General features: G+C 40.4%; 1 protein-coding gene across 11 annotated transcripts in view; it reads left to right on the top strand.

Annotated features, from left to right (window-relative positions):
• LOC124717168 overlaps nt 1–24,392 on the top strand; it is a 344,543-nt gene that overhangs the window by 214,475 nt on the left and 105,676 nt on the right. For all 11 annotated transcript variants that reach the window (XM_047244021.1, XM_047244012.1, XM_047244004.1 and 8 more), the window contains exons 3-5: nt 16,057–16,188; nt 19,010–19,076; nt 21,841–21,990. In XM_047244021.1, the coding sequence (XP_047099977.1) occupies nt 16,057–16,188; nt 19,010–19,076; nt 21,841–21,990 (349 nt within the window). The remainder of the gene's footprint in view (nt 1–16,056; nt 16,189–19,009; nt 19,077–21,840; nt 21,991–24,392) is intronic.

Here is a 24,392-nt window from a genome sequence, read left to right as displayed (position 1 = left end):
GCAAGATGAGCCTCAGACACCGAAAGAAGAATTCGAAAATCGAAAAACGTGCACCTTTTGCCCTCCTCATCTGAAGAGGAAACCAAGGTATCCATGTCAACAGCGTGGTGTTCCGATTTGTTTGGAGTGTTCCAGGAAGGTCTGAGTGTAGTGTTTGCAGGTGGAAATTGATTAAAGTGTGATTCAGTGGCACATGAGAACAAGTATTTAGTTTTTACTTGTAATTTTAGAAGTAAAATGGTGGCAAAGCTTCTCCATTCATAGACTTATGGACTGAAATATTCGCTCAACATTGCAAAGTGAGTCGTAAACTGAAAGCTGACTTCGCACACAATTTATCGTAAGTCATGTCGGATTTTTCCACCTAGTTATATTGCCAGTTTATAATATAATCTCTCTGATGAAAATCCGTCTGTGAGTAGAGAGCTAACTATTTGCTGTAATTTTCGTAACCCATAAAATAAAAATATACTCCAGATTTCGCTTTGTTTTAATTGTCGAAGTGTTTAAAATACCGCAGTGTTTAAAAAAATCAAATTTCTACAAAAGCCACCTCTAAGAAGTGTAAAGAATGACTGGAAGTCAAGAAACTATATAATTCAGCAAAATTTTGGTTTGATACATAAAATAGAAAAATGTGGTCTGTGAGACCCCTCTACAGTAATTGTGTTCCTGTGAATGACCATAGTAGTTAAGGGTTAAGTAAGTAAATCCACCCTCCTCCCACGGAGTGTTTAGACTTCCATTCTTCCGACTCACGCATACTTTCTAAAAAGCTCGTCAGATACATGGAAACAATTGTCGCCTGAAATCTTCACACTATTTTTAGTCAGGTATTTAATAGTGTTTTCAATCATCACCCAATCTGGTGTTTTAGATAGCATAATCCTATCAAATATTTGATATTTTTTACAAGAAGTAGCCCATTTCTCTAAGTAATCAAATGCTGTGGTATAGAAAGCCATTGTCCGTCCCTCAAATTTCGAAATCAAATTAATTATTTCTTGGTTAGGGTTCTCGTTCTTAAATTTGTTCAGATTCACCATGATTTGCATGCTAATAAAATTGTCAAGTCTTCCTTTCATTCATGTCGATTAATATATTTCTTATTTCAGTTATCGAGTTTTTATTCTTCTCCACGCTTTTCATATTTTTGTTTTTGAAACAGAGCCAAGTTTGACTGCAGAAACATGATGTAAATTTCGCTGATCGGACTACTGAAAAAAACCCGAAATTATTTTAGGTGGGCTTTCTTCGACGTCAAAAAATCGTTTCAGTGGAATCCAAAGCTTAAGAATTTTCTCAACTGCAGACATTAACGACAGCAATTTTTTTTTATTTTTTTTTTATTTTTATTTTTTTTTAAGTGAGGCCGAAGAATCTGATGACTGACATCAACGTATAAGTAGAACTTTTTCAGCATCTCTGCCCTTTCGTATATGTTGAAGAATAATTAAATATTTTATGACGATCATTTCAATGTCGACAGTTAAAACTCCATCAGCGCTTGATACAGTAATGTGGAGAATATGGGCAGGACATCAATTCATTCTGCATTTTTTCCTAGTTCCTTAATTTGGTGAAATATGTTCCGCTGGCCGCAACGGTGAAGACCTCCGAAGTTGGTATTGTCTCCACAAAAAGCAATTAATTTATCTAATGGAGTAGTCTTAAAGTGTCTAGACAAAACTTTGCAATTGTCTCCGATGTTTCCTTATTCAACGAATCAAAATTCAACAGCTTCTGTTGCGTTCCGACCGTTTCAGTGAAGTACTGAACAACTAAAGGAAACACATTTTCAGCTTTGTAGTTCGATGCATCGGTGCCTATGCCGTAAAATGAAACGGAGTGTAGTGCTAAAATATTTTTAACAATCTCTGTAGCTTTGGTAATCATGAATGTAGAAATAGTTCTTGGTGTCGATGCTATCTCTAATCTGTTTGTATGATTCTTCGTAGAGATGTGATGCCTCACATCTGCCTTACCTCCGTGAGTTACTGAGACGAAACAGCTACAAATCTTACACAATGCTTCTTGATCCGTACGTCCTTTCTTGACAGAAGACCACTCTTTTGTGCAGCCTTCCGGAAGTTGGCATTTTCTCTTTCCATCCTAAGGCATTTTCGTAAACTATGATAATATAAGTTTATTAGAGGGTAAACAGTCGACAATAACACGTTTAGTCAATAATGGCTCTGAGCACTGTGGGACTTAACTTCTGAGGTCATCAGTCCCTAGAACTAAGAACTACTTAAACGTAACTAACCTAATGACATCACACACATCCATGCCCGAGGCAGGATTCGAACCTGCGACCGTAGCGGTCGCGCGGTTCCAGACTGTAGCGCCTAGAACCGCTCGGCCACCCTGGCCGGCTAACACGTTTAGTCATCGAAGTGCACGTCGCTGTACACTTCATGCCGTGTATATCCGCAGTAAACACTTCAAACATTACCAACTTGCTGTCGTTGATTGTATTACGTTTCGAAAGACTCGTCTTATCAATCGCTATTCAAATGGAAACTGCCCCATTCTTCCGCGTGGCTCTGCTTAAATACACTACGTGATCAAAAGTATCCGGACACGTGGCTGAAAATGACTTACAAGTTCGTTGCGTCCTCTATCGGTAATGCTGAAATTCAATATGGTGTTGGCCCACCCTTAGCCTTGATGACAGCTTCCACTCTCGCAGGCATACATACAATCAGTTGCTGGACGGTTTCTTGGCGGATGGCAGCCCATTCTTCACAGAGTGCTGCACTGAGGAGCGGCATCGATGTCGGTCGGTGAGGCCTGGCACAAGGTCGGCGTTCCAAAACATCTCAAAGGTGTGCTATAGGACTCTATGCAGGCCAGTCCATTACAGGGATGTTATTGTCGTGTGACCACTCCGCCACAGACTGTGAATTATGAACAGGTGCTCGATCGTGTTAAAAGATGCAGTCGCCATCCCTGCATTGCTCTTCAGCAGTGGGAAGCAAGAAGGTGGTTAAAACATCAACGTAGACTTGTCCTGTGATAGTGCCACGCAAAACAACAAGGGGTGCAAGCCCTCTCCATGAAAAATACGACCACACCACAAGGCCATCGCCTCAGAATTTTACTCTTGGCAATACACACGCTGGCATATGACGTTCACCGCGCATTCGCCATACCCACACCCTGCCATCGGATCGTCACATTGTGTACCGTGATTCGTCACTGCACACAACGTTTTCCACTGTTCTGTTGTCCAATGTTAACGCTCCTTACACCAAGCAAGGCCTCGTTTGGCATTTACCGGCGTGATGTGTGGCTTAAACGAGCAACCGCTCGACAATGAAATCATAGTTTTCTCACCTTCCGCCTAACTGTCATAGTACTTGCAATGGATCCTGCTGCAGTTTGGAATTCCTTGTGATGGTCTGGATAGATGTCTGCCTGTTACACATTACGATCCTCTTCAACTGTCGGCGGTCCCTGTCAGTCAACAGACGAGGTCGGCCTGTACGCTTTTGCGCTGTACGTGTCCCTTCATGTTTTCTCTTAACTAACGCATCGAAAACAGTGGACCTAGGGATGTTTAGGAGTGTGGAAATCTCGCGTACAGACGTATGACACAAGTGACACCCAACCACTTGCCCACGTTCGAAGTCAGTGTGTTCTGCGAAGCGCCCCCTTCTGCTCTCTCAAGAAGTCTAATGAGTACTGAGGTCGCTGATATGGAGTACCTGGCAGTAGGTGGCAGCACAATGCACCTAATATAAAAAACATATGTTTTTGGGGTGTTCGGATACTTTTGATCACATAATGTAGTTCCAGCCTCGTACTACTGGAGAAGTCTGGTATTTTCTCGAATGATGGCGCTAGATCTAGAAGGTGCTTGCATCGGCGACGGTCTTTAACGGTGATAGTTCCGATATAACGAGACGGACGATAACTCTATCTGCAAGACACCGTACGGTGCGTGGCAGAGGGTAACTTGTACCACTACTAGTCGTTTCCCTTCCTGTTCCATTTGCAGATAGATATGTTTCCACGTTGTAGTATTTTAATAAACTGTCTTTTGAGGATCAAGCAAAAGAGAATAAATATTCGCATACTTGTGTCTTCTTTTTCAGAGTGAGGGCGAAATAACTCTAACCAGTTATTAAAAGTTTCATTGTCAGTTTCTGTATGTAACATTTCCTTGAGCAGATTTTCATGTGTATATTTCTCTCTCATTTTCATTCATTTCCCGCGCCACTATCCTGTTTCTTTCTTCTTCTTCTTCTTCTTCTTCTTCTTCTACTTCTTCTTCTTTAAACACAGTGCCAAAGTCAATGCTAGAAATGTTTTATTTGAATTTGTGGCCATTCCCACAATTCTCAAGACACGGCATGCACAAACAGCATCTGCTTTAAATATGAGGTTCGTTTGACAAACTTTATGGTACGGTATATGTACAGGCTTGTTTGACAAATTTGTGGCTGGATAAGAGCGAATTTGACAAACAAGTGTAATCGTTTACGAGGGCCTTAAGGTATACATCCACAGAACCCAGCATTTCCAGATTGAGATTTCCAAATCCCCCCATAGTAGATAAGAAAAATCCCCAGTATACCATTTCGGCAGCTTATCCCCAAGTATCTTAAATCTACCTGTTCCTTTAAACCATTATTGTTATCAGTGTTGCCAGCTTGAAGAGGTGGAATTTTGTGTTTAGGGCCATAAAATCTTCGTACGTGTCAAAAAGTTGTCGTTCAGAAACAAAAGTTGTTCATTTGTAATGAAAAACAATTGGCTGGCCAGAAAAATACAGCCGTATTATGTTCGAGTGATGGATACCAGCTGGCTGCGGTGGCCGAGCGGTTCTAGGCGCTACAGTCTGGAACCGCGCGATCGCTACGGTCGCAGGTTCGAATCCTGCCTGAGGCATGGGTGTGTGATGTCCTTAGGTTAGTTAGGTTTAAGTAGTTCCAAGTCTAGGGGACTGATGACCTCAGATGTTAAGTCCCTGATGACCTCGGGTGTTAAGTCCCATAGTGCTCAGAGCCATTTGAACCATCCCAATTAAGTGTGTAAATACTTCACAACACTAACTGCGTCTTTTTCAGAAGTTAAATTGATAAAATTGTTGGCACATTTTCATTTTTGAGTAATCTTTGAGAACATATCTCGTGGAGCGCAGTGGTCTGGCAAGAAGCACTTTAAGAATGGGCGCAAACAGTCTCGACGACGAAAACATCTATTTTGATGGTAACCGGTTTCAATCAATTTTTGGCCGTCCTCAGATGGTAGGCACTGGCAGTGGATGGAGCTACAACACCCGCTACAATCTGCCACCACCTACCATCATGGTGTGATGGTCTGAGGGTGGTCAAAAACTGACCGAAACTGGTTACCGTCAAACCGTTTGCGGTCGAGATTGTTTGTGTCCATTTTAAATGTATAGATTCGTTTGACAAGCCCGTGGATAGGAAAGAGCAAATCTTACAAACAAGTTTGACCATGTATGGATCCTTCGAACGTTCAAACAATTTGTCAAACATATCGTGTTTGGCAAATCATTTGAGTGTGAGCTGCTTTGTTTGGCGTGTTTATGAAACGTACAGTGTAACTGAAGTGTTTGAGAGAAACTTTGATTGACCGCCTATGTGAAAAACAAGTTTGACAGTGTACACTTGTGTTTTTCAAAAAAGATCAGTTGCTTGCCCGACTTTGAATATGAGAGACCGTGCGAATACTGGTGTTTATTTTTGTTGTTGTTTATCTCTTGTATCATCGGTTTCCGCATTTGTGTATATTGAAATGGTTCAAATGGCTCCGAGCACTAACTTCTGAGGTCATCAGTCCCCTAGAACTTAGAACTACTTAAACCTAACTAACCTAAGGACATCACACACATCCATGCCCGAGGCAGGATTCGAACCTACGACCGTAGCGGTCGCGCAGTTCCAGACTGTAGCACCTAGATCCGCTCGGCCACTTCGGCCGACCTGTGTATATTGAAATCAAAGGATTACAGCGACAGAAACAAAGATCACAGTCCGTTACCGAAATGGTAGAAGTCTTGCAACTTTCCCATCCAAATATTACACAGCGAGACGTACAGAAGAAAATCAAAAGTCTATGCACGCCCGGAGTGCAACCACAGACACATAGTGCAACTAATTAATATAGTCTTTTAATACCTCATTCTTTGCTTCACACGTTCTCCGTTGCTAGATATCCCAAAGATAAAGGGCCTGCACACATATAGTATTTATTGACAATTCTAGTTTGTCAACCCTTCAATATATTGAAGCAACCTCACGCTATCAATAACATTGACAAAAATTGTCAGTTGACAATGAGATATTACAATGGTAAGATGTCGAACATACAAAAGAAAGCTTGTGCTGCGGTTATATTAGTTACAGCTTTGAGACAACAGAAAACAACGAAAAAGACGAAATGAGTCAGAATACTTGGAAAAAAAGAAGCGACTGCTCACATGTTAATTTAATGACTGAAGTCAGAACCATGGACACGAAAGATTTCATAAATTGTTTACCGATGAGCCCTGCATCGTACGTCAAGTATTAGCGTTGATACAAGATAGAATAGAGAAGCAAACTACTTAAGAGAGGCAATCGCAGTCGACCAGAGATTGGGAGTAACTTAAGAGATTTCTGACGACAGGCAGGTCATTCTAGTGCCCGAAGTTTAGTTCTGTAATATCGGCTAGCGCAGTTCGTAAAATTCTGTGGAAACCTGTGAAGCAATTATATCTACCTGGCAAGGACCTGTTCAGGCAATTAACGTAAAAGTTTTTTATGCTTTGCTATAATTTGGTGAAATTTACGTATATTTCGCAGATCTCTTACTAGCCATTGCAGATGTATGACGTATTTTTCTAACTGGAAGCGTTTTTTCCAAATTGCCATGTAATACTCCAATCCATACTATATTTTCAAATTAATGAAATAAGCAGTGTCGTAGGGAATCCTTCGTTAATCATCCTAAAGCAGTATACACAATGATTATCCTTGCACAGGCTTATTAAAATATTTGTAGATAAAAAGACTGCTTAAAAACTAAATCTGAGAACACGGCGGTATATTGAAGAATTAGCAGTGCACACTAACGCCATGTAGCTGGTTCCTGAATCTCTGTCAACATCTGAATGGAGAATATTATCAACCCATCTATGCTTGACCTCACACGTTCAGTATGTATTGATAATACTGAGAATAATTTGAGGTCCATTAGTACTGCTCTTCAGTACTTCTAGTATTGAAAATACGTCAATAGGCGCCCTCAGGCGGTCAATATACTGATAGTTTCACAATATTATTGAACGTGTAAGGGCCGCTTTATCGATAATCTCTGAGGAACAGGGATACAATGTCAAGGAACTGTGTCTTCTTTTCAACGTGAGTGCGAAATAATTTTAACAGGTTACTGTAAGTCTGACTCTCGACTCAGAGAAATTTGACATAATCGTCAGGTTCTGAGTGTAATTTTTTCTTTAACAAATTTGGGTATAATAATCTCTCGGTTTCAACTGTTTCATGAATCAGTGTCTTGTTTACTTTTTATTTTTTTATAAACAGTGCTAAAGCCAAAGCAAGAAATGCTTTGCTGCATTGGTAGTCATTCGCACTTGTGTCAAAATACTTCGTGCCATGGTATGCACAGCGTGACAGCTGCTTCAGAAATGATATTAAATTTGACGATCTTGATTGATACATCTGCCTGGTTGTTTGACAAATATTTCAAATGCAAAGAACAAATATGACAAACAAATTGGAATTTTTACAGAGCCGTTTAGAACTGCTGTCTACTTCCACATGCCGATAATGTGTCTGGTCTGGTGATTCTCATAGTTGCACTTAAGAGTTGTGGTGATTCGTGAATGAGTCGTTCATTTGAACGACTCTAAATAAAGAGTCGTAAGAATCGAATCGTGATACGGATGAATCGTCGTTCAAAAGAATCGTAAGAACGATTGCGTGTTTCCGAGTCGTGACGATTCCAAGTTCCAACGATTCATCAATTCTTAGTACGCTATGCTTCGATGGCAACTACCGAATCATGCCGAATCGTGCCGAATGATTACGACCGCCAGGTGGCAGTCAAGTGGAGGATGCGTGTGAACAAAGGAAGCTCGGAACGAACAAACGAAGTTCGTGGGCCGTAATATTACTCGTGAAAACCAAGCTGACATTTGGCGGTGGCTGACGGGAACGAGCGTAAAGGCATTTCCCATTTACTATCCCTATATAGTGCACAAGGGCGGATTCATATCATCCTACGTTTTTCTGTGCTCTTTCCAATTCCACAGCACCTTATATTTCACAATAAAGCAACTGTCAGCCCTCACACACTGCAAATGTAGCTTAACTTTTGTTTCGTCGAAATACAAAGCAAAGGTATTTTGCTTTTAATTTGTCTGAGAACTAGCTTCTGCCACTATTGTTTATGTGAGAAGATGACATACTTCTAAAGTGTGGGATACATTCGTATACAGCGACATTACTTCACTGCTAATTTGCTAATTCTGTTAGTTCAACCAGTGCCGCCACTAAATGGCTGTCGCACTAGACCAATATTACAGAGCGAATGTAGGCTCTCTAACCAATACCTTTCTTGACGGATCGCCGTGTAATACCGTCTTTAAAATTCGAGTTCAAATTCATATTAAATGTTAGTGAAGTAATGTAGCGGTATACGATTGAATCCTATTGTTGAGAAGTATGTCGTCTTCTTATGTAAATAGCAGTGACAGCGGCAAGTTCTCAGACAAATAAAAAGCAAAATACCTATGCTTTGTATTTAGAAGAAATGAAAGTTAAGCTAAATTTGCTGTGTGGGAGGGCTGTCAGCTGCGTTATGAATTACAAGGGTGATGTGGACTTGGAAAGACATTTAGCACAGGAAAACCTAGGATCATATGAGGCAAACCATGTCTGCCTCACTGCTAGATTTTGTTACTATAAAACAGACGCCTGTAGCTAAATACGTTCAAGCCACACAACCAAACTGGCATACCACGTAATTCTGCACCACCTTCCGCACAAATCGACTCCTCTTTTCTGGCATGCTGAAATAAAACAATAGATGCAATCAAATCAAACGTGACCTTTCAACAATTCAGGCGTTACACGTATAAATCGAGAATCACACTTGCAACGTCATTTGCATGTTTACTCATAAATAAACTATTTGTGGCATATCTTATCATGACACAGTTTGATTCTAACCCCATTGACAATTTTAGACATGTCCTGCCATCTGTGAGTAAGATGTAGAACTTTTTGCATTCCGTAAGCATCGTGCCATCGAAGACTAGAATGAATCGTGAACGAATCGTAGTAATCGATTCGCAATGTGAGATTGAATCGTAGGAATCGAATCGGGAAAAAGAATCGTGTTGCCCAACTCTTGCACTTGTTCTACCACCAGATGGCAGCCACACTAGACATGTTTTTTTTTTTTTTTTTTTTTTTTTTTTTTATGAGAGAGTGTTGATACCCTTGTTGATAATAATCTGGCCGATTGGCTCCCCAGACACACTGAAACGCCAAAGAAACTGGTATAGGCATGCGTATTCAAATACAGAGATGTGTAAACGGGCAGAATATGATGCTGCGGTCGGCTTCCCTTACGACCATTTCACGAGTGTACTGTGAATATCAGAAATACGGTAAAACATCAAATCTCCGACATCTCTGTGGCAGGAAAAAGGTCCTGCAAGAATGAGACCAGCGACGACTGAAAAGAATCGGCGACACAAAGCTTTACGCCTTGCCTGAGCCCGTCAGCACCGACATTGCACTGTTGACGACTGGGTACATGTTGCCTGGTTGGACGAGTGTCGTTTCATTTTGTATCGAGCTGATGGGTGTGCATGGCTGTGGAGAAAACCTCGTGAATCCATTTACCTTGTATGTCAGCAGGGGACTGTTCAAGCTGGTGGAAACTCTGTAATGGTGTGGGGTGTGTGCAGTTGGAGTGTTATGGAACCCTTGATAAGTCTAGATACGTCTCTGACTAGTGACATGCACATAAGCATCCTGTCTGATCACCTGCATCCATTCCTGCCCATTTTGCATTCCGACGGACTTGGGCAGTTCCAGCAGAACAATACGACACCCCACACGGCCACACAGAGTGGCTCCAGGAACAATCTTCTGAGTTTAAACATTTCTGCTGTCCACCAAACTCCCCAGCAATGAGCATTATTGAGCATATCTGGGATACCTTACAACGTACTATTGAGAAGAGATCTCAACCCCCCTTGTACTCTTACGGATTTATGGATAGCCCTGCAGGGCTCATGGTGTCAATTGCCTCCAGCACTACTTCAGACATTAGTCGAGTCCATGCCAGGTCGTGTTGCGGCACTTCTGCGCATTCGCGGCGGCACTACAAGATATTAGGCAGGCGTACCAGTTTCTTTGGCTCTTCAATGTGTGAAGTGGTTGGCTTTGGATGGTAGTATCCATTCATGGTTTCAGTCAACACTGCCTCTGGAGCACAAATGGGGGAACATTAGTGTTTAAGTAGCAGTGGGATAATAACTCTTGAGTCTGTTAATATCAACTTAACTTTTATGTCATATTACATAGTAGTTTCTTCTTCAAGTAGGCTCGATGGCTTAAGAGATATAATTCCTTATGGTTGGTTGTAGTAGGATAAACAGGTTTACCTCCTGTGCTGAATGTTAATACACTCCTGGAAATTGAAATAAGAACACCGTGAATTCATTGTCCCAGGAAGGGGAAACTTTATTGACACATTCCTGGGGTCAGATACATCACATGATCACACTGACAGAACCACAGGCACATAGACACAGGCAACAGAGCATGCACAATGTCGGCACTAGTACAGTGTATATCCACCTTTCGCAGCAATGCAGGCTGCTATTCTCCCATGGAGACGATCGTAGAGATGCTGGATGTAGTCCTGTGGAACGACTTGCCATGCCATTTCCACCTGGCGCCTCAGTTGGACCAGCGTTCGTGCTGGACGTGCAGACCGCGTGAGACGACGCTTCATCCAGTCCCAAACATGCTCAATGGGGGACAGATCCGGAGATCTTGCTGGCCAGGGTAGTTGACGTACACCTTCTAGAGCACGTTGGGTGGGACGGGATACATGTGGACGTGCATTGTCCTGTTGGAACAGCAAGTTCCCTTGCCAGTCTAGGAATGGTAGAACGATGGGTTCGATGACGGTTTGGATGTACCATGCACTATTCAGTGTCCCCTCGACGATCACCAGTGGTGTACGGCCAGTGTAGGAGATCGCTCCCCACACCATGATGCCGGGTGTTGGCCCTGTGTGGCTCGGTCGTATGCAGTCCTGATTGTGGCGCTCACCTGCACGGCGCCAAACACGCATACGACCATAATTGGCACCAAGGCAGAAGCGACTCTCATCGCTGAAGACGACACGTCTCCATTCATCCGTCCATTCACGCCTGTCGCGACACCACTGGAGGCGGGCTGCACGATGTTGGGGCGTGAGCGGAAGACGGCCTAACGGTGTGCGGGACCGTAGCCCAGCTTCATGGAGACGGTTGCGAATGGTCCTCGCCGATACCCCAGGAGCAACAGTGTCCCTAATTTGCTGGGAAGTGGCGGTGCGGTCCCCTACGGCACTGCGTAGGATCCTACGGTCTTGGCGTGCATCCGTGCGTCGCTGCGGTCCGGTCCCAGGTCGACGGGCACGTGCACCTTCCACCGACCACTGGCGACAACATCGATGTACTGTGGAGACCTCACGCCCCACGTGTTGAGCAATTCGGCGGTACGTCCACCCGGCCTCCCGCATGCCCACTATACGCCCTCGCTCAAAGTCCGTCAACTCCACATATGATTCACATCCACGCTGTCGCGGCATGCTACCAGTGTTAAAGACTGCGATGGAGCTCCGTATGCCACGGCAAACTGGCTGACACTGACGGCGGCGGTGCACAAATGCTGCGCAGCTAGCGCCATTCGACGGCCAACACCACGGTTCCTGGTGTGTCCGCTGTGCCGTGCGTGTGATCATTGCTTGTACAGCCCTCTCGCAGTGTTCGGAGCAAGTATGGTGGGTCTGACACACCGGTGTCAATGTGTTCTTTTTTCCATTTCCAGGAGTGTATTTGGATTAAAAGCCCCACCTGTATATTTCCAATCATAATTCACAAGTAAAACAAGAATGTGATACTTCTTACTACAGACCAGAACAGAGTTCAGACTTCTGATCGAGAGAAATGTGCGTGAAAATTAACTCGGATACAATGTGACTAGTGATGCTCATGTTGCATTGCAGTTCGAAGGTGCTACAAGTACATATCGATTGATTACATTGACAAATAAAATTTATAAGTCAGTAATATTTTATGACATTTACACTGCAGAAGCTATTCAAATTGTAGTTAATATTTATTTAAGTTGTAATAATGACAAATTTGAATCAATTCAAATCTTTCTCTCATAGTTGAAGAGAACAGAACTTTTCACATTTTTATGTATTTTGTTATTATGTGTTGTAGTAAGTTTGTGCCTCAGTGAAATAATTTTCAATAATTTATTTAATCATACCAAAGAAAACCAAAGTTTATACAATTTCTGAGGTACTTTTGTGTACTTGGTAGTTTGGTCGTCCCCGTGTATCAAGTACTCTGAGTATTTGTGTGTAGCAGGAACTCTGATTATTTGTGTGTATTGTGTATTCCAGTTGTGGTGGAAATAGGGTCATTTACAAGTTCCATTACACTCTGCACTCTATGTGGGGACTGGCCTTGCTTGCTTTGCTCCCTGTTACCCCCTCTGGCAGTCACCCAACTTACAGTTAACTTTTTGTAACAATACCTGTTATAGTAGACTGTGAATCTCATGTTGTGATGTTGAGCTTGATTGCACAAAATGTTTGATCATGTGATAGCTATACTTCCTGGGAGAAACTGTGTTAGAACACTGAGTGAACTGTGGAAAGCAATTAACAACATCATTGAAGCTGCTCCTGATAAATAATTTGTAACATCTAATGACATTATTAAATGTGAAAATGTCAAGTTTCGTTACTTCATACAAGTACTGCATGCACTGCTGATAGGGCAGCTGCATCAACACCACTGCATCCCCTCCTCCTGGAAAGAAACTTCACAAACCAAACTTGCATTCTGCACCACCACATGGTCAGACTTATCAATTTAGAATCAATCTGAAGAAAGGTGGCGCATGTAATGGAGACTGATTACAAGCAACTGCATCCGAAACTTTTTGCCATTAAATCTCAAAGCTATTAAATCACAAAACCCAATTATGAATTGCCACTCCTCTGGCTCAGATTTGGAGTCACTCCTGAGGTAAAGATGTTTCTCCCACTCTGATCCTCTCCCTGTGCACTTACTGGGCATTGTTTGCTTCCTCACTCATGCATCTTCTTACATTTTTGATAAATAAGCCTGCTTTGAAATGAAACAAACAGATTGCCATGGTGCAGTGGCTGCTGGCAATTTTGCACCTTTCATGAGCATTTGTCACACTCCTCCTGTTATTTATCCACAAACTAAATATGTAGGACCTACTTGGATCTGTTCCATATGGAGGTGCATCACAAGCTGGTTTATAAATAAATAAAGATGGAAGTGAAGTACAAGATTGGCAGGAGTATATTCTACAAGATTGGCAGAACTATATTTAGTGACAGTCATTGTTTGGGTATATATGTGTTAGGCTTCATGTCTCCATTGTGGTCTTAAGTATAAGTCAATTTGGTAAGAAGCCTTTCAGACATTCACAATGTCCTGTGTTTCTGAATTATAAACAGAAATTTTATCTTCAGTTGCCATTAGCTGAACTCATGCATCTCACATAAGTGTAACATTGATTTATTTTGCTTTTTCTTGGATATTCTTCTGGAAAAATTGAGCATTTATTGACATTTACTAAGAATATAACTAGAGGCCAACAACATTGTAGTTCAATATGTAATTAAAAGTCAATACTCACATGTAACTTTAATCCTTGTTTTGCAATATCTTCTTCACTTTATCCAGTAGGGCACAATTTTCCCCAAGGAGATATCTTCCCGACTTAAAAATAAGCAAATACATAATACATAAGTAAATACTGTACCTCTAGTAGTAAAAAACATCTTTGCAGTGGAAATCTTGATGATGCTGGTTTACTGGAATGCCTTAAAATTATAGTTACATTTGCAATACAGAAAGGGAGACAGAGACACACATCTACTAGATAATTACAAGTCTATATCAAATGTGCCAATCATGTCAAAAATAATAGAGCATTGAATATAATAGAGGGAAGCATTCCACGTGGGAAAAATATATCTAAAAACAAAGAAGATGTGACTTACCAAACGAAAGCACTGGCAGGTCGATAGACACACAAACAAACACAAACATACACACAAAATTCTAGCTTTCGCAACCAACGGTTGCTTCATCAGGAAAGAGGGAAGGAGAGGGAAAGACGAAAGGATGTGGGTTTTAAGGGAGAGGGTAAGGAGTCATTCCAATCCCGGGAGTGGAAAGACTTACCTTAGGGGGAAAAAAGGACAGGTAGACATTTGTAAAGGCAAAGAGTTTGGGCAGAGATGGACATCTGCTAGATTTTTGTGTGTATGTTTGTGTTTGTTTGTGTGTCTATCGACCTGCCAGTGCTTTCATTTGGTAAGTCACATCTTCTTTGTTTTTAGATATATTTATATGTAATGATAAGTACTTGTTAAAGTATGTATTTTTGTGTAAATGTATTTATATAAATCTAAAACTTTCACTGACAAACTCAACGGCATGGAAAGCATACTGAAAGGCTAATAAAGGTTGTGACCTATTCTGGACATGCAAAGCGACCATGTACCAAGTTTGAAATAGACCATTTCACTTGTCAACATTGCATTGTACTCTTTGTTCATAAAATTGTGCTTGAAGTGTGCAGATTTGGCGGTAATCTGTTCTCATTTCTTTTCAACTGGAACGCCTTTCATAAATTATGTGTCAAAAAGCAGTGTAAAAAGGAATTAAGTGAATTTTAAATAATTTCATTTCCACATGGAAAATATGTTTTTTCTACAACTTCTGTTCAGTTCACGTTTGATGATCAAGGAGAGAAATATAGAATGTGGGTTTTTGGGTGTACTTACACATGGGGATTCATAACTTTTGAAACATATTTTTATAGTGAGCCCAGTTAACATACTATATTTGGTTAGTATTCGATTTCCTTTTTCTTATAATGAAAATTGTCGGCCGAAGTGGCCGCGCGGTTCTGGCGCTGCAGTCTGGAACCGCGAGACCGCTACGGTCGCAGGTTCGAATCCTGCCTCGGGCATGGATGTGTGTGATGTCCTTAGGTTAGTTAGGTTTAACTAGTTCTAAGTTCTAGGGGACTAATGACCTCAGCAGTTGAGTCCCATAGTGCTCAGAGCCATAATGAAAATTATATTAATTTTCTGTAGTATTGATCCTCTAAAAGGATCTGGCTGTAAGAATAGTGCACCTATATGTTTATTCACTGCACTAGCTGCTACACTCTGATGGAAGGGTGTGTGGGCTGATGAAATTCTTTTAGCATTTATTTCTACGTGTATTTTCTATTAAATATGTTTGGATAGTTAATAGCAGGATAGAAGGAAATTGGATCAAACAAAAGCAAATTGATGTCAAAGAATGTGCACAGTATTCACTAATAATTAGCTTGGTATCAGAGTAAACAATAGAGTTAAAAAGTTGATGGAAATGGAAAGATTAGAATTTGTAAAGCAGGTAGTATAATTTTTGGTGCAGTATGTTTCTAGATGTGAAATTATTAATCCAAGGTAGAAGAACATGGAGGACAACATTAAATTAGTCAAATCAATTAACGACTTTATAAAAAAACTTAAATTGTAAAGGTAAACAAAAATACTTTTCCCAGGCAAATCATCTGGTCCCTTTTTTCCCATTGTAGATAATTGTTGGGTGCCTCACAATAGATCGGATTTCACAAAGTCGTCACCAATCAATAAATAAACAAGTTATTTTTGGTACGATGTAAGTATCATTTGCTTATTTTATGACATTCTGAAATACGGTATTGTCGTGAACAGTCACGAGCTGCAGACATGTGACTGGCCGCGCAACGTCGGCTGTGGTGCTGGGGAGGGTGCTACTGTCAGTACCGTGCGAGTGACGGACCCACGGACGCGACAGACCACTCCATCTGCACTGCCGCCCTCCAGGTATACCTTCTGTTAGCATCTTTCGCTGTCAGCTGCTGTGCATTACTGCTTGATACTGTAGTGATAAGTTTTTTATTTCTTTTTTTAATTACTTTAATTTTAAAAATGATGAGCATTCAGAAATGATTTACGGTAGCAGTTTTTTGAACCTTGTGTATCAATGAAAATGAGTCAATATACATGGGACCTCTCAGTCTACTCCCCACTGTCATCAGTGCACTGCTGTCACCTTCTTGGCAACTTCATTATTGCATCACCATTATATGTGGGTACTATGCACCTACTTCTGGACTTTTGTCTGGAGGTCTTAGCTCACAGCCTATCCATCATGTTATCAAATAAAGTATAATCAAGTGGCGCAAGACCGAGTAAATATTCTGGTTTGGCACAACAGTGAACCCTAGTGATGTCAACTTTCCAGTTATGGCATTGTTGGTGTGGGGCTGTGCATTGTTGCCCTGGAGGAGCACTTCATTCAACTACTTTCCCTGCCTTCTTTGCTGAATTTTGCTTTTAACTCATATAGGGGTATCATAGTACAGCCCACTGTTGAGACAAACTCAATGTTTCATGGAGACAGTGATGGTGACAGATGACCAGTGCTCACGTACTTGCATGCAGATTCCCTTCAACTAGTGAACCAGTTTTAAATAGTCTTTTATGTAGGAGCTTCTTGACCATACTTCACAGTTAAACATTTATGAATTTCACAAAAATCTTGCAGTCTATTTTTATCCTTGATAGTCACCTTCCATCTTGACCCTAGTTTTCTCTGTTTAACAACAAATAAGTGCCGTCCTGTCACTATACACGGTGTTCACAGCTGTCATCTAGCATCTGCCTGGTGTACTATACTCATAATCAGTACATCGTAAATAGTTTTAATGATATTTGTATAACCTTGAAGTTGTACATCATATCCAAATGCCCCTAGTAGAGTCTGTACATAAGTGCAATGTGTTTTATGAATCACACAAAGTGTAGTCACATTCCCATTATACTGGATGCTATAAGTACATAGAGCTGAATAGATTGGCAGTCAGTCCACATCCTTGAAGTTATTCTACAGAACACAACGAATGAATAAATGCATTCATTGGAAAGATGTAAGATAGCTTCTTGTAAGAAAATCTGTAACTTGCACTATTATTCTCTCTGGAGAAGTACATAAAAGCAATGAAAGTAAAAATTATGAGTCTGATGTTTTGCTTTTGTATTTGTATCATTTAAATAGTGTGCGTGTGTGTGTGTGTGTGTGTGTGTGTGTGTGTGTGTGTATGTGTGGGCACGCGCGTGTCCATGCACGCGTTTGTGTGTGTGTGTGTTCAAATCTGGAATTTCCACTGTTGCAGCATTACTCTAAAATGTCTACTTGTAATGCATGTGATGTGTATTGAATAATTGGTGGGAAACATAATTCTGTGCTACAGCTGGATCTTCAAATGTGATATGTTTTTTTGCACATTCGTTATCCCACTTAATACCTCTTTTCTTGTTCTTGTTTAATGATCTGTGTTAGTGGCAAGAAATTTTAAATGTTATATTAACTGACTACATTGTAGGTGCTAGGCAGAACGTGGCAATAAAAACAGGGAAGGAAACACAATCTTGTTGCAAAATAGCAAGATAGTGGTTTTTTAATTTTATTTTAAATATTGTTGATTTGAGAACGCAGTATCTCTCTATTGTTTTCTGGTTGCTGTCGGTATTCAGATTCACTGTAAACTTTTATAAAAAAAGCTGCACAAATATCATCTTCCCTAGCACTATCAAATATATTCCAAAATTAGATAAGACAAATTATCTTGAAGCTGCAAAGTAGATATAACAAGCCCAGAAGTGAAGACTGAAGAAAATGAAACTTCCAAGCCACATAATATATGAAAATGAAATTACTCCACACGTTATTTAAAAATGCTGCACTTTGAAACTTCCTGGCAGATTAAAACTGTGTGCCGGACCGAGAGTCAAACTCGGGACCTTTGCCTTTCACGGGCAAGTGCTCTACCATCTGAGCTACCCAAGCACGACTCATGCCCCGTCTTCACAGCTTTACTTCTGCCAGTACCTTGTCTCCTACTTTCCAAACTCTACAGAAGCTCTCCTGCGAACCTTGCAGAACTAGCACTTCTGAAAGAAAGGATATTGCGGAGACATGGCTTAGCCACAGCCTTGGGGATGTTTCCAGACTGAGATTTTCACTCTGCAGCAGAGTGTGCACTGATATGAAATTTCCTGGCAGATTAAAACTGTGTGCCAGACCGAGACTTGAACTCGGGACCTTTGCCTTTTGCGGGCAAGTGCTCTACCATCTGAGCTACCCAAGCACGACTCACGCCCCGTCCTCACAGCTTTACTTCTGCCAGTACCTCGTCTCCTACTTTCCAAACTGTACAGAAGCTCTCCTGTGCATTTCATTTGTGAATCTCAGAAGAAGCACTCCTTGAAATACCATGCAGACTAAAACAATTATTATGATACTGAAGGATAAGGATATACGTAATAGATGTCAACTTGGATAGTAAATAATTACAATCTTGGAACAGAAAAGATACTGAAGTACACATCAGAAATTGAATGTAATCTGAGAAATCACTGTTGCATCATTCCTCTGGATCATTCGTCTAATTTTTGCAACTCAAAATTTCACAGTACTTCTCTTGCTGTTGCTGTATATGCCAGTTTTCACTACAGGGGAGAATGATCTTTATGGATCTGCTTCAGAGAGTTACGGTAGTTGCTCCTCAGTTATTAAACATATTTTTGCAGTAATAAAACTTTCAAAATTCTTGTTATAAGTGACATTTGTATTTTGATGCAGGGCTCCAGTTGCCATCTCTAGAGGACAACAGGAGCAACAACGCCAACAACAAGAAGAAATTGTTAAGGTATTAAAAGAATCTTAGATTTGATCATAGGATTAAATATGTTTTTCTTTTTAAAAATTCTCTGTTTGTTTTATTTAATGTCAATGTAATGTAGTGTAGAACAGTGTCATAAAATCATTATATGTTCAGATAACTTATTGTCTTGGTTTTCCTGTTTTAAATGAAATTTAATCTCACTACTCATGCTTCCATATCCTTTCCTTTAACATATCTATGATAGTCTTTTCAAATTGTTAAGAACTTGAATCTATGAAAATATTTTTCCTGCTTTGATGGATATTTCTTTCATCTTTTTTCCTCATGTGGGCAGAGAAAGGGGGATACATTATTACTAGCATTGACCTCAGCAATTCCAGAATAATCTTTGTTTTTACTTCACTTTGATGTTTTGTATGAACACCATAAGTGGTCTCCAAATTACGTTAGTGCTACTGAATAGCATGTTGCGGAAAATGATGAATAAACCTCCAGTAGCCACCTTGCTTCTAGCCTTGATTGACAAAGCTGATTTTATCTCGATTCTTATGATTTTATTTTTAGGGTGACTTAACCTTCTTTGACTTAGTTCTACTAAATTTTGGGAGAACTGTCATGTGTCACCTACTTTCTGCCACAGTATATTGGTGCAGTCCTGGCCATCTTCAGGTGTATACTGGCAAATGTATATCTAGCTCCAGTATTAAAAACCCCACTGGCACAAGCATGGTGTATTCTTAAGTCTTGTACTTGAGCGCATGCATCTCTACTGCAAGAATGTACATTGCTCCTAGCACCTTGTATGGAAGAAATTCACTTTATCGATGTCAAATTGATTTCCTTTGTTCTGCAAAATTGCAACAGCATGTTGGCTACACAAAGCACAAGGATTATCAATTACAGGATTCTTTTCAGCAACCAGATGTAGACCAATGTCTCAGCCGATGAGTTCCTCAAACAATATTATGAAAGGAAAGTTGCTACTCACCATATAGTGAAGATGCTGAGTTGCAGAGAGGCAGAACAAAAAGATTGTCACAAATAAAGCAACCAGCCATTAAGGCCTTCGTCAACAATAGATGTAGACACACACGCACAGTGTGGTTTCACTTGCCTGAGACTGCAGTCGTGTGTGTGTGTGTGTGTGTGTGTGTGTGTGTGTGTGTGTGTGTGTCTATTGTTGATGAAGCCCTTAATGGCCGAAAGCTTCATTTATGAGTCTTTTTGTTTTGCCTATCTGCGACTCAGCATCTCCACTATATGGTGAGTGGCAACTTTCCTTTTCATTATATTGTTACATTCCATCCTGAACTTTCCATTGTTAAAGGTCCTCAAACAGTTGTGTTGTCACTGATTGCTTAATGACATAGTCCCAAAAGCTCAAGTATGAGCATCAATTTTTGTTCTATTATAGTCCATTAAATGACCAGTAGAAATACACTGTTCAGTAACAGCAGATGTGCTAGCTTGGAGGAGATGAGTATGCTTCTGGTACTTTACAATGGAAAATCCAAGATGGAATAATGACAGTATTATGAAAAGGACAGATTGCTACTCACCATATAGCGGAGATGCCGAGTTGCAGACGAGCACAACAAAATGTTTTTGTGCTAGCTTTTGATTGCTCTCTTTCAGACTAATCAGGAGCAGTGAAATTATGTATTGAACCACATGCATTATCAGGAGTGTATCACAGAGCAACAGGAACGTACTTGTCTCCTCCAGTCCAGCTAGTCTGTTTTGCCAAACGCTATACTTCTGCCAGTGTACATTTGAACATGTCCTAAAGATCTTGAGCTGAACTATGGTGACAGGAAGTTGCTGACATCCAGGCATTCATGGAATACTCTATATGCTGGGAAAGTTTTAAATGTCATTTCTTTGGCATTGTTTGTGGTTCATTGTTGACACAGTGATGTGTATTAGCTTCACCTTATTACACATGTAATTACACACAAAACTCTATTCAACACATGGTATCATAATGAAGTATGGATTAGAAAAGCCTTGTTTATACCAGGTGCAAAACATGAAGTGTGGTTTACATTTCTGCATATACATCAGGCGTAAGGTGGAATTTTGTTTATTACAGTGGCTCTTTGGATCTTCTGCCACTACATGGTAAACAACTTCAGTTTTTTCATAGCTGCAAATGCACATTGGTGATAATGAATTTCCGTGTCACAGACATTATATTGTTAATATTCGTGTAACACATGCTCATTTTGTATTTACCACTTAGGAACGGTCTCAGGCTGAAACTAGTTATGGGAAATAATAAATTGTCGCACCATATAACAAAGTGTCGCTATGGGGGGAAAATGTATTCATCATATTTCACTAATACGTTGACTGACAAACATATCATAGACAAAACTATTATATGCCTTTGAAATTACCAGTCTTGACCAGTTTATTAGTGAATTTTACAGCGATAATTTGAGAAAGATGTTTAAATGTTTTTAGTGACTAGTAACATTTGTACATGCTTTTGATTGCCATCTGCTAGACTAATCAGAAATAGTGGAAAAATATAAGTATTTTGGATTATTCATATTGAGAACAGTTATATTTTTACTTCTGAAAAGAAGCTTAGTTTGTTTATTGGTTTGTCGTGTATCATTTCCTACAATAAAAATTTCAATGTGTATAACTTGTGCTTCTGATAAGAGGAAAGTAAACTTGAGTAAGCCAACTGAGATATAAAAAAAATATTATCATTTTTGTACTTGTTTTTAAAGTCTTATAAATAGAGCATTTGCAAAATACTTGCACATATTTTTCACAGCACCAGCTATATGCAGAAGATGTAGGCCCAGCCGAAGAAGTTGAGATTGATAGACAGCAGAGAGTGTACAGGGGTCAGCCATCTACCTTAGGACAAGTACAAAGGGACAGGGATGGATTACGTCACCAACCAGTCAACAATGTCATACCAGTAAGTCATGGTGTAAAGCCAACTATTTATCTTGCTATTGCCCTCTGTGAACTTGAAGCATGGGCAGCAAAGGATGTGATTGTAGAATGAAATAATAACTATGCAACATGAACATTACCATAAGAAATTACTCAGCCAACAAGGCCTTTGTCAAAAACAGACAACACACACACACACACACACACACACACACACACACAGAGAGAGAGAGAGAGAGAGAGAGAGAGAGAGAGAGAACTCTGTGTGTGTGTGTGTGTGTGTGTGTGTGTGTGTGTGTGTGTGTGTGTGTGTGTGCGTGTGTGTGTGTGAAGCTCCACATAATAATTGTTTCATAATAATTGCTACATTCCATCCTGGACTTTCTATTGTTTGATCATTATCTTAACTTTGAAAAAATAGTAGTTATCTTTTTGAATATATTCATCAGTTACGTTCAGGGTTTTCTGAGCGGGCACTTTCCCTATGGGTAATGGCATAAGAAAACATGCAGAAGCAACGACTGATGCATGTAGCTAAAGACTGAAATTCATGAAGAGGTCTTGAGGATACCTTCACACGGCAATGGATATCAAACTGCTGATAATGACGGTGATGATCATTATGGTGATTGGTGGTGACTTTCTATGTTTCATTTGCTATTATATGAGTGTTACAATCACTTCAGCTGCATTTGTAATTTCATTAATTTTCTTTTGTGTTATATGTCATGGTCACTGGCAAACAATGCTGTGCTTCAGAAGAAATTATTGAAAAATAATGTTGAGAAAAATTTACTCTCAATTTTAGGCCAGTTTTTGTATACCATTAGTTTCCATTTCATGGGAAAAGGATATTTCTCCTTATCAACCCTGTTCCTATTTTCCTCTTGTTTTTTACTTCTTTAGTAGAATAATTATGATTCTAGACATAGCCGTATGTTAAGAACAGTTTTGGTGTTCAGCAAATAGACTGTCAAAAAAAAATCACAACACCAAAAAATAAATAATGTAGAGTAATGAAATTTCAGGAATACATTTGTCTAGGTAACGTATTTAAGTGATTAACAGTGCAAGATCACAAGTTAATGTGGGTGCAACATAAGCCATTGCAAATGCGAGATGCTGGTACATTAAAAACCAGTGTCACTGCCAGAATGTTGAATGGAGGCATGCAAATGTGCATGCGTTGTGTTATACAGGTGTTGGATGTCAGTTTGTTTGATGGAGTTCCAAGTCAGTTGCATTTGGTCAATCAATACTGGGATGTTTAATGCTGTCTGTAGACGACACTTGAGTTGTCATCCTATGATGTCCTGTATGTACTTGACTGGGGACAAACCTGGCAATCGAGCAGGCCAAGGCAACATGTTGACACTCTGTAGAGCATGTTGGGTTACAACAGTGGTATGTGGGCAAGCGTTATCCTGTTGGAAGCCCCTCTTCCCCCCTCCCTTGGAATGCTGTTCATGAATGGCAGCACGGCAGGTAGAATCACCAGATTGACATACAGATTTGCAGTCAGGATGCATGGAATAACCACGAGAGGGCTTCTGCTGTTGTACAAAATCACACCCCAGACCACATCTCTGGCTGGACGTCCAGTGTGTCTAGCACACTGACAGGATCTTTACAGGCCCTCAGCTGGCCTCCTCCTAAACGACACATGGCCATCACTGCCACCAAGACAGAACCAACCTTCATCAGAAAACAAAACAGAGCTCCACCCTGCCTTTCAATGATCTCTTGCTTGACATCACTGAAGTTGCAAATGTCGGTCATTTAGGACTAGTGGAATGCACAGTTCAGGGCATCTGGCTCAGAGCTGTCCTTGAAGTAACCAATTTGTAACAATTTGTTGTGTCACCATGGTGCTAACTGCTGCTCGTATTGCTGCTGCACCAGAGCCATATGCCGAACACACTGGTCTTCCCTTTCAGTAATGCCACGTGGCAGTCCGGAGCTCTGTCTTCGTGTTGCCATACATTCTCATGACCACCACTTCCAGCAATCATGTACAGTGGCTGCATGCCTGCGAAGTCTTTCTGCAGTATCGCAAGAGGAACATCTAGCTTCTCGTAGTCCTATTACACATCCTCATTCAAACTCACTGAGGTGTTGATAATGTGATATTTGTCTGCTTAAAGTCATTCTTGACTAACATAAGCTCATCACGGTCCTCAGAGTTAACTAATGCTTATGACCATTACAGCATTTCTTTAAAGCAAACTTGATTTACATCCTCATTGTGGTGCAGAATTTGAATAGATATCATCTTTCAGTTGTAGAAGTACACCTACCAACTTCTGTTTATGCCACACAACTCCTTCTTGGTGTTGCAATTTCATCTTTTATCTCTTTTCTGCTACTTTCCTTAATTGTTATAGGCCTATTTGCATTTTTTCCATACAACATTTCCTGAAAGTC

This window comes from Schistocerca piceifrons, chromosome 1, assembly GCF_021461385.2.
Source record: "Schistocerca piceifrons isolate TAMUIC-IGC-003096 chromosome 1, iqSchPice1.1, whole genome shotgun sequence".
NCBI lineage: Eukaryota > Metazoa > Arthropoda > Insecta > Orthoptera > Acrididae > Schistocerca > Schistocerca piceifrons.
Note: the sequence above shows the minus strand (reverse complement) of the source record. Positions and strands in the feature narration are given on the sequence as shown.